The sequence below is a fragment of the Hypanus sabinus genome, chromosome 8 (assembly GCF_030144855.1).
Source record: "Hypanus sabinus isolate sHypSab1 chromosome 8, sHypSab1.hap1, whole genome shotgun sequence".
Taxonomy (NCBI): Eukaryota; Metazoa; Chordata; class Chondrichthyes; order Myliobatiformes; family Dasyatidae; genus Hypanus; species Hypanus sabinus.
Window position 1 is genome coordinate 141,808,288 of NC_082713.1, and position 12,092 is coordinate 141,820,379.

General features: G+C 38.4%; 1 protein-coding gene across 5 annotated transcripts in view; it reads left to right on the forward strand.

The window, feature by feature from the left end:
- Positions 1 to 12,092, forward strand: part of LOC132398500 (ELKS/Rab6-interacting/CAST family member 1-like) — a 734,829-nt gene that overhangs the window by 483,301 nt on the left and 239,436 nt on the right. For all 5 annotated transcript variants that reach the window (XM_059978062.1, XM_059978065.1, XM_059978064.1 and 2 more), the window contains one exon: positions 4,183 to 4,330. In XM_059978062.1, the coding sequence (XP_059834045.1) occupies positions 4,183 to 4,330 (148 nt within the window). The remainder of the gene's footprint in view (positions 1 to 4,182; positions 4,331 to 12,092) is intronic.

The window sequence follows — 12,092 nt, forward strand, 5'->3', positions numbered from 1 at the left end:
TATTAATAACCTTTGAAGTCAGAGCACTTTACTTTAGGTATTGGTTTCCAAGCTTAAGTCCATACTGGTTACATCACAGTCTGGTATGGAAGCACCAATGCTCAATAACAGAAAAGTCTACAAGCCCAGTCCAAGATGGGCAAAACCTTCTTTGTCATAAAGCACATTTACAAGGTAAATGTGAACAACACATTTACGAAACAACGAAACAACATCCATCAACAAGGACCCCCCCCCCCCCCCCCAATCATCCAGGCAGTGTTCTCTTCTCGTTACTACAGGAGCCTTGGGTCCCACAAATACCAGATTCAGATACAATTATTACCTTTGAACCATCAGGCCCCTGAACCAATGTGGATAACTTCACTCATCTTAACTCTGAACTGACTCCACAACCTATAGACTCACTTTCAAGGACTTGATAACTCAATATTACTTATTTACTTATTTTATTATTTGTACGATTTGTCATCTTGTGCACATTGGTTGTTTGCGAGTCTTTGTTGTTTATAGTTTTGAAATTTGTTTATTTCCTATAAATGCCTGCAGGAAAATCAATCTCAAGGTAGTACAGTATATGGTGACAAATATGTACTTCAGTAATAAATTTAGCTTAAATTTTGAAAGTCATGTCTCTGAAGGCAGGAAGTACGAACTGCCAGTATGATGAATCCCTGACTCCAACCCTCTGTATCGCGACCTAGCCTGCTTACTCACTTTTTATTATACTCCTCTTGGAGTCGCACAGATATTATCTGTAATTAACTAGCTAAATACACCTAACCTTTTAAGCCAAGATTAGATCACTGACTTTCTGAATCAATCATTGTCAGTCTTTGCCAACCATAGTAAAATAAACATAGTGATTTTGTTTATCAAACTGAAAAATTGCTTTTTCCAACAAGTTATATTTTTTGTTATCGAAGAATGATCTAAAGGTTAACCTCAAATACATAATATGAAGGAAAAATTAAATTGGCTTTGTTTATTTAACTCAAAATGTTTCATTGACTTCTCATTGAGAAGGCATGTTGGTTTAGACATTCCTCACAATACTCTTTCAAACAACAATGTGCCTTGCAGTTCATGAACAGAATTGCTCCCATTTCTAACTTTGCCTCCTAACATTGTGATGTGATTTTCTTTGTTGTCTTTCTCCTGTTGTGTTTCATCCTTCCCCCTAACTTTTATATCCTACCTCTTACCCATTGCTGTATCTGGTTATTTGCTCTATAACAAACAAATTTTTACAGTTGGTCACAGGTCACCTTTAACTTTGATCAGTAAGTCTGAAACTTATGCCACGCTCGTTGATAACATTATTGAAGCACATAATGTGACCATGAAATGTTGCAAGCATTGGGATGAATTATGACGAGAATTGCCCAGTCCATTATCCTGATGAATGGAACTTTCACAGGAAGTAGCGCAAAATAGTAAAATATGCACAAAATGTATTTTTAAAAACAGGTGCAGATTTGTTTCTTCTTAATCCAATTTCTACACTTAGATCAATGTCCAATTCAAATTGATTGTTATATGTACAGGTACATTATGCATAGAGGTAATGAAAGGCTTACTTGTAGCAGCACAACAGGCACATAACATCACATAATTAGCATTCACAAGAAACAACAACCAAAAATTATACACAATTACAACAAAAAAATTAATTCTAGTACAAATTGATCAGAATATTTGTAGAGTTACTAAGCAATAGTAACAGGGGCTGTGCTAGTTGGTTCAAGAACTGAATGATTGAAGAGAAGTAGCTGTTCTTGAACCAAGTGGTGTAGGATTTCAAGCATTTTATACTTCCAGCCCAATGGTAGATGCAAAAAAGATGGCATGTTCCAGATGGTGGGAATCTTTGATGGCGAATGTTGCCTTCATTCAGCAGCATCTCCTGTCAATATTACTGATATCTAGATGCCAATGTCCTTTAGGCAATATCCATGATTAATATTGAATAAATGACATTTTCTGAAAGGCTGATTTGCTTGCCAGGATTTAGTTTTGAAAAGACTGATTTATTTTCCAAAGTATACATTTGAAGCAGGTATTTCATTGAGATACCACCGTATGTATGTTGGAGTATCACATTATGAATGCCATGGAGGTAGTCAATGACATAATAACCTAATTAACCAAAGATCAGTGCCAGAAGAGATTTCCAATATTGGCAGGAATACAAATACAGGTCTTTTAATGAACAACAATGGTACAATAGCTTAAACATGGAGCTCAGAAAAATAGGTAACCCTAGGTAATTTCTAAGGTAAGGACATGTTTGGCACAGCTTTATGGGCCGAAAGGCCTGTATTGTGCTGTATTTTCTATATTTCTGAACAGCAGGTCAACTTCTACCTGTGCCAGTGAAACTTTAAGCACAATATACAGGAAATTTAGTGACAATGTGCAGAATAGTTACTGATAGCACATAGTTCTACAATTCATTGAATTGAATTGATTGACTTTATTTCTTACATCCTTCACATACACAAGGAGTAAAAATCTTTATGTTACGTCTCCATCTAAATGTGCAATCATAGTAATGTATAATAATTTATAAACAATAGAACCGTCAATGTAATAGAAATACACTCAAATCAATGTGAGTTCATCAGTCTGATAGCCTGGTGGAAGAAGCTGTTCCAGAGCCTTTTGGTCCTGGCTTTTATGCTGCAGTACCATTTCCTGGATGGTAGCAGCTGAAATAGATTGTGGTTGGAGTGACCTGGGTTCCAAAGATCCTTCGGGCCCTTTTTTCACACCTGTCTTTGTAAATGTCCTGAATCATGGGAAGTTCACAACTACAGATGCACTGGGCTGTCCAGATGTCTCTGATGTCTCTGCAGAATCATGAGATTAAGGGAGGTACACTTCCCATATCAGGCAGTGATGCAACCAGTCAGAATGCTCTCAATTGTGACCCTGTAGAAAGTTCTTAGGATTTGGGGGCCTATACCAAACTTCCTCAACCGTCTGTTGTGCCTTTTCATCACGTAGCTGGTATGTACAGACCACGTGAGGTCCTTGGTGATGTGGATGTCAAGCAACTTAAAGCTGTTTACCCTCTCAAGCCCAGATCCATTGATGTTATTAGGGGTTATCCCGTCTCCATTCCTCCTGTAATATTTGGTAAAAGATCATAGAAAAAAGTGTTTCTTAAATGCAATGCTATGCTAACTGGACTGCTGTTTTTAAAAGTAAACTCCACTTGCTGTTGTCATTTGTTTGCTCTCTGGTAGCAGCAACAATATTCTATAACTACCTAACGTTCAAAGCTTCCTTATACCTATACAGTCCATTAGGTCCTTGCTCAGTCATAGAGAGGAATTGCATTGGTCTCTTTTCCTCCTTTTTTCCCCCTTTGCCCTCTCAATCCACTCTCATGCATCATCCTGAAATCCTTTTTTAGTCTTTTTGCTGTTTCCCTACCCTAAGGAATAATTTATAACATCAAGTTAATCTACCAGCATGTTGTGGTAATGCAGTAGGGGAATCAAAACTCCCAGAGGAAACCACATGAGTTGATCATGAAGAAAACATTCAAACTCTACAAGGAGAGGACCCAAACAGGAATTCATAAAGTGTCATTCATTTGTCTTTCACTTTATTTTTCCTTCCCATTTTTCTATCTGGCTTCTCACACTGATCTGACCATCTCTATTTTTCTGCACTACTCTAACAAACCTGCACCATAAAGAACAATGCTGCATTGCTGTTTTGGGTATGATGCAACCTTCTGCACTCAGCACTGAACAATCTACAATTTCAAATATTTATCTTTCATTTCATTTCACATTGCCTGTTTTCACAGTTTTTAAAAATAATTATTCCACCTCTTATTTTCACTATCTCCTTTCTGATTTTCTATTATTAATTCCTTTACCAGTTTTCACCATCCATTATCAGCCCCCTGCCATTTATTCTCTTTTGCCTTTTGCTCCAGACTTTATGTTCTCTCCTCCCCTGACCGTTTTTGTTTGTGAAGTTGTTTTATTTCTGACACTGTTCTACGGGAAATATATGCCCGAGTTGCTGAATACTTTAACATTCTGTGATAGAAAAAATATTGCTCATGCTTGCTCACCTTTATAATTTATTTTGTGCAGCTGATATTCGTTCCTGAAGTATTTTGTGATTGTTGATTCTCTAAAGTTGCCCATCATCTTTCAGACAAGAAGCACTACTAGCAGCCATCAGTGAGAAGGACGCTAATATTGCTCTACTGGAACTCTCTTCATCTAAGAAAAAGAAGACACAGGAGGAGGTGGCATCATTGAAGAGGGAGAAGGATAGATTGGTGCAACAGCTCAAACAACAGGTTCGTTTCTTTCATACCGGCTAATCCTGACAGCCATGCAGAGGAATTACTTCATTTAACCATAGTACCCTGTTAAATTGATCAAAATCAGTTTGAGTTGCTGTGCCTAAATTGTTTTGTATTTTGAAGCTAAAAAGCTTCAAGTTGCATTCAAGGACAACAGTAGCTTGAAGCTCCCTAGCCCAAGCATTACTCCAAGCTGATAATTTCTGCTGTGTCTTCAGGATTCCTGCTGTGCTTCGATAGGGAAGCTCTCTCAGCCTCATATGGAAGGAGAGAAAACTTCAATGCACGGGAACAAGGAGAGTGGGCATAGGCCTTTACATTTAAATGGTAAATTTCTCCAGTATTCTGGTATTCATGGGATGTGCACATACTTACAAGGACTTCCTTAGCAATCCCCTGCCAAGACATACCAGCTGCTGTTTTGGAGGATCTCTGTGGAGTCCTTGCACAACAATCATGCCTGTGATGCTTCTATTCTTCAGCAGTTTGTCTAGATTCTTTTGACCACCCCCGCCCCCTACCAAGAAACTGCCATCCATTCCTTTCCAAAGTTGTAACATACAACCGTTCAGAACCTACGGTCACCTCTAGGTGAGTTGTTTGTAAGACCTTTTGAATATTCACTGCAAAGATTCTACCCATGAGGCTAAATGCCAGCCAGCAACTGCAACAATTTGCAATATATCAATAGAGAATGCCTCTCCGAATCTGATACAAAAGTAACCCAATTAAGCTGTTTTGTCAGTCCTTCAACTAAGCGCACCAGTCTTTATGAGAATTTTATAAATAGATGATTTAAAATCCAATTTTAACATCAGTGTAAGAAAAGAATTTCAAGTCTTTTACATCTTCCATACAACTTGCTTAACCATCTGTTTTGGTACTGTCAGCAGACAGTATATACTCACTCAGTCCCTTCTGGAGGTAAAATAGACTGTAAGTCGCACAACTCATGAATTAGAGAATACCTTGTTATTCAACTCCCTGTTTACTTTTAGTTAATCAAGGCTGATAAATGATCTTCCTACCACTGAGCCCTGAATCTGTATGTGCCACATTCTTAAATGCATTTGGAAATATAAATGCACTATGGTCACGAGCCTCTCTTTTCTGCCCTGTTAGTTTTATCCTTAAAGAACTGAAATACATATTCAGAACATGATTTCTCATTAATAAAATTATGCTGAACTCCTTTATTGTGTTGAAAAATATGATTTTACAGATCTTGTGGCTATTACATCTAATCTACAATTTGCTATATACGGTTATCTCAAATGTTGAGGTTATAAGGCTGAGCAACCATTGCTTCTGAGCAGCAAACTAAAGATTCAAAATTTCAACCAATATTTCAATTGTCTGAGTGGAATAGAGTCAGAAAAAAAATGTATTTACATAGTCTCAGCTGTTTAGACTACATTTTGTACGTCATTTTGAAATTTTTTTGGCAGGCTATTTCAGTTACAGAATCAGGGAATATTTCATTAAGTACAGGTGGATAAGAGGGCATTTGATAAATTGTCTGGACTGTCTTGTCTGATGAATGATGTATGTTGCAACAAACAATCTGCAACAGGAACTCAACAGGACAAGTAGTAATTGTCACTACCAAGAGAAGGCCAACAAATTCAAAGGTGAAAAATCCTAAGGCTGCAGGAGAGATACTTCTACAGTATTGAATGAGAAGGAGGGGGTCTGACAAGAAAGGACTAAAAGTTCCTCAAAATTATTTAACTGCCTTCTTGAAGGCCTCTGTTTTCTCTAGTACCTACAACAGATAAGATTTTGTGGAAGCAGTGAAATCAATAACTCCCACTAGACAGGAGAACATCAGTCATTTTTTCCTTACCTTCAGGGTCTTGCCCTTCAGGGTTTTGCCACTATCTTCAATTTTGAAGTGAGTCTAGATATATTTCAAGAATAGTCAATGTGATGTGTCCAGTGAGAATCTCAAAAATACCACAAAATAGGAACAAGTGTAAGTCGTCAGGACCCTCAAGCCAGCCCTGTCTTTCAGTATGATCATTACTGATCTCTGCCTTTACCAGTTTCTCTTCTGTGCTCATAATCCTGAGTACACCTGAAGAAGAGGTCTGTGGTTTGGTGAAGAATTTCAGAACAGGATGGCTCCTATCATTAAACAGACCAAGTTGAAAATGTAAATCTGCTCTGTGGAGAGGATCTTTCATATCTGAATGTGCTCATTGTGCCTCTGAGTGATATGTAATGCTGAGCATTGAACATTTCTCCAGGTTTTTTTGTAGCTTAATTGTGAATGTACTGCCAATCAGGCATGTACCTTATGTTTTAGTGCACCTGCGGATTCCAAGATCAATAAGCATTACACTTTCATTGTAAGGACTTGGGTCCGTGTTTGATCCAGTTGAGTGAGTGAAATCCCTGAGGACTTGTACCGCATTTCTTGCGTCACTGTTATATTTAAGGGTTGGGTTTAAGCTGTTCTACTCTTGTTTATTTGTTCCTCTAAATTTTCTCTAAGGATTTAATGTCCCATCATACTGAAGCCAACCAAGTTTGTATTGCAAGTGTGAACCCAAGCATAAATGACAGATACTCTTACATTTGAAATCCATTGGCAGCAGGGTAAAGGTTAGTTAATAGTAGGGCCCTGAAGAATGGTGTTGAACAGAGAACCCTAGGGACACAGGTACATAATTTCCAGAAGGAAGTGACACAGGCAGACAAGGTGGTGTTTGGCATGGCGCCTTTGTCGATCTGGGCAAATTGCAGTATTATGATCAATTCTGGTGACATAGCTATAGGAAGGATGTTGTTCAGCTGGAAAGGGTGCAGAAAAGTGTCGTGAGGATGTAACTGGGAATGGAGGGGTTGAGTTAAAACAACAGGCTGGATCGGCTGGGACTTGGAGTAAAGTAGGCTGAAAGGTAACATTGTAGAGGTATTTGAAAGTGGATGGTCTTAGTCTTTTTCCCCAAACTAGAGGAGCCTAAAACCAGGAGGCACTAGAAAGTTTAGGGTGAGAGGAGAAAGATTAAAAGGGAATTGAAAGGAAACATTTTCCCGCAGAGGGTGGTGGGCATAGGGATAAAACTTCCAGAGGCAGCTATAAAATTACAGTTACTATGTTTACAGTTACAGTGTTTAAAATAAATATGTTCAGGCACAAGGGTAAAAAGAAGGTTTAGATGGGTATAGGCCAAATACCAGTAAATGAGACTGGCTTGGATGGTCACCTTGGTCAATTTGGCCTGAAGATCTTATTTCCATGATATATGACAATAACTAGATCTGTACTCAAGTTTGTTTGGGAAAAGAAAGGGAAAGCAGTGCATGTATTATTTGTTGTGAACAATGATTGTTATTTTAAGGCTACCGTCCCTTTAAAGATTGTGTTGGGTGCAACAGTGTGTTTAAAGTAGGTTCCAGAATTGGTCTGTTTATTTGAGCTCCTCCTATGTTATATGTATACATCCTCACATGTGTCATAAATTTACATGTCTGAATGTACTCAACACAGCCTACAATCAACCTATCAACCAATTCCTGCTGCTATATGCTGTTACAAGTAACCATGAATTATTAGTTATGTCTCAAAGTCTGACTATTTTGGAAACTTTAGTAATTTTCTTCTTTATTCATATGTATTTCAGCGGGCAGATTCACAGGTCTTTGAGTTTGTTCATATGTTTTATTTTCCTACCTTTATCATTTTGGAGGACATCTTAATATCATTTTATGATCTTTTCTCTGAGTTCTAAAACTATATTTGTTACTCTGTTGGGGTCCTGATTTGTAATCCAAGTAATAATAAAATCACTTCCTTTCATTGTCTCAGCATTCCTCGTTTTGTATAATGGTAGCTTGAATTTTATTTTCAAGTACAGATGACCCCATTCATAGAAGACAGTACCACAATTTTCCATAGTGTGAAGCTGATCCACCTGCACATATGTCAAGAAACATAAGTTGAATAAAAGGTTTATTTATTGACATTTTCCACATAAATTCTGTGAGAGTTTATTTCAAAGTTCAAAGAACATTTGTTATCAAAGTATGTGCATATACTGTATACAACCTTGATATTCGTCTTCTTGCAGGCAGCCACAAGACAAAGAAACACAATAAAACATTAAAAACCCACACAACAAAGTCCATTAACCATCTAACGTGCAAAAAATAACCAACTGTGCAAACAATTAAACAGTAAACATATAACACAGAGTCTTCGAAAAGTGAATCTTCAGCCACAGGACCAGTTCACTGCTGAGACGAGTGAAGCCAATCCAGGAGCCCGATGGATGTAGGCCATAGCCACGGAGATAGTTCAGTGTTGAAGTAAATGCTGATGGTTGCAGGTCACAGCTGCAGAGGCAGTTCAGCGCTGAAGAGAGTAAACCTCATGGAGTAATGAGCTGAACACCAGTTTGGCCTTTGCCCTCATTCTTGATCAAAAGAATAAACAGAACATACAGAATATGAACTGCAGAGTCCCTGAAAGTGAATCCACAGCTGCAGAGCCATTCAGTGCTGAAGCAAGTGAAGCCCATCCAGGAGCTGATGGCTGCAAGGCAACAACTGCTCCAAAACCTAGCAGTGTGGGACCCAAGAATCCTGCACCTTCCACCAGACGGTAGTTGGGGAAGAGAGGGGGTTTATAGTCAAATGCAGGCAGACGGTGCTGCATACCTGTTGGTTTAACGCTGTTGTCCTTGGTGATTCTAATTTTACTTGACTCTTTAATTGGCACGGAGCAATGGAGCCGACCACAGATTCACCTTCTGCTATCAGGCCTTGATGCAGCTTCCACCCCCAGAAATGGCTGCTTTGATCATATCTCCAATCTCAAAAGTTTAGTATGCTGAAACCCCCAGGAGATCACAAAAGCACCAGACCACCAGAATTTTTATTTTTCAACTACTTTGGGTAGTGATTTGTGAATTCTGTTAGAGTTACTTTCCATTACCCAAACTGCTGTTGTGTGTGAGATACCTGTAGTTGTCAGGCAATTGTTTAATTTATTTATAAAAGTAATACCAATGATCTCAGTCTAACAATTTTAAACAGTGAGTATGTGGCTGTGAAGGGTAGTGCAATACAAAGTGACCTTTGTATTGTACAAACTTGAAACAATTGATAATGCTTTCCTGATATTGATGTCAGATTAATTGATCAGTATTTGTTCCCCTCCTTAAATGAGGAGGCATTTCCAACTTCCTGATGGTGCTGCAAACTATTTGGCTGAAATATTTTCTTGACATATTTAATTGAACTATCCCAAATATTAATCCGCTGCCAATGCTCAGATACTCTGCTCCTCCTGCAACGGGTGAGAATGTGCCACTTGGTCTGCACCACAGCTCACACGTTCAGAGTCATTCATGTTTACTATCATGTGCACAAATACATGTGCGGACAGTTGCAAAGAGAAGCTTACCTACAGTGGTATCACTGGCATGTAACATCATAGCAGCATTCACAAGAAAAATATGTTAAGCATAAATAATACAGTTTTTACATAAAGGAACAAAATTTAAACAAAAAGGAAGTCTGTTTTAATGCAAAGTGATTAGAAGTGGTCACCATGTTCCAAAATTATAGTGATTAGGGTTTTGTTGGTTGGTTCAGGACCTGAATGGTTGAAGGGAAAAAACTGTCCTTGAATCTGGTGGTATGGGTATCAGGCCTCAGTACTTCCTGCCCAGTGGTTGCTGCAAGATGTCGGCATGGCTCAGCTAGTGGGATCCTTGATGGATGGCTGTTTCATGTAAATTTGGGCTACAAAGATGCTGGAGATTCTCTATTCAAAGTCGAAGTAAACTTATTATCGATGTACATAAATGTCATCATATACAAACATGAAATTCATTTTCTTGTGAGCATATAGAATATTAACCTACATAGAATCAATGAAAAACCACACTAACTTGGGTGTTCAACCAGTGTACAAAAACAACAAACTGCAAATATACTCAATTTTGTATATTTGCTGCAGATGGATGTATGGATGATGTATGCAGAAATGTGCAGAAATTCTACAGCTAAAATGATGAATTCATGAAACAAGATAGGTAAAATATTAGACTCTAGTCTAAGTGAACTCCGTTTAACAGAAGCTTTGTGCTTTTTCCTTAAAAATAAATGATTGTGTTACATTGAAGCTTTATTTGATAAATAAATGTATTTTGCAGTTTGCCACAGGAATTACCATTGCAGCCTCAACTTTTGGCAGATTATTTAACTAACTTGGATGAAGGAATTATTGCTAAATTTGCTGTTGACACAAACATAGAAAGAATTCTTAATATGCAAGGAAGCTTACTGGGGTTGACGAACAAGTGAAATGAGATTTCAATGAGCTAGATGGCCTTCTGATCTTACCTTTTTTGGAGTTTGGAGTTACATTTTCTGTGGACAAAATGTTCAGATGTGTCTAAAGATGAGTACATTGTATGGATTTTTAAGATATTATTTAGGCAAGTGAATAGTGCTAGTATGAATCCAGATATGAAAAGCCAAGTTAAATGATAAAAGGAGAAATTTTCAAGGGTAATTGGACATGACTTTTTCATATTCTGATTGAACACTGAAGTACATGCATGCTTAAGTGTGACCTCCTACCCAAAGGTTCTAAAGAAAATCATGTTGGCCTTGTCAGCTTACATTAAACTCATGTCAAGGATACTTCATAACTGCTCCATATGTTCACCCATCATACACAATAGGATTACTCTCAAAATGAAAAAGTCAGAGAGAAAGTCATGCATTGGTCATCATTAGGAAAAAAAAAAAGTACTGGTGATACTGGAAATCGAAAATAAAATCTGAAAATGCTGGAAATCCTCAGCAGCTTGGGCAGCAACTCTGGAAGGTGGAGCAGGTTAATGTTTCAAGTCTTTCCCTGGCAGCGAGTGGGAATAAATGGGGCCTTTTCTGGGGTGCCACCAGTGAGTAGAGGTGTTCCTCGGGTCAGCATTGGAACTGCTACTTTTCGCATTGTTTGTCAATGATTTGGTTGATGGAACTGATGGCTTTGTGGCAAAGTTTGTGGATGATATGAAGATTGGTGAAGGGTTAGGTAGTGCTGAGGAAGCAATGCAATTGCAGCAGGACTTAGACAAATTGGAAGAATGGGTAAAAAAGTGGCAAATGGAATACGGTGTTGGGAAATGTATGATAATGCATTTTGGTAAAGGGAACAATAGTGCAGACTGTTATCTAAATGAGATGAAGGGGTCCTTGAGCAAGACTCCCAGAAGGTTAATTTATAGGTTGAGTCTGGTAAAGAAGGGAAATGCAATGTTAGCATTTATTTCAAGGGAAATAGAATATAAAAGCAAGGAGATAATGCTGAGGCTTTATAAGTCACCAATCAGGGTGCATTCAAGTATTGTCAACATTTTTGGGCCCCTTATCTCAGAAAGGCTGTGTTGTCATTGGACAGAGTCTGGAGAAGGTTCACATAAGAACATAAGAGATAGGAGCAGGAGTAGGCCAATTGGCCCCTCAAGCCTGCTCCGCCATTCAACAAGATCATGGCTGATCCTATCTTAACTCTAGTTTTCACCGAATCCCACAAGGCAACAGTGCCAACCAACAGGGCACCATGCTACCCATTTTATTTTATTATTCATCCCGCCCAAACCCATGTGATCACCCGGGGGGAAAAAAACCGATTTGCCAATTGAGGAGAAAAAAATCTGGAAAATTCCTCTCCGACCCATCCAGGCTATCGAAAACTGGTCCAGGAGATCACATGGCTGATCTAAACCTAGCCTCA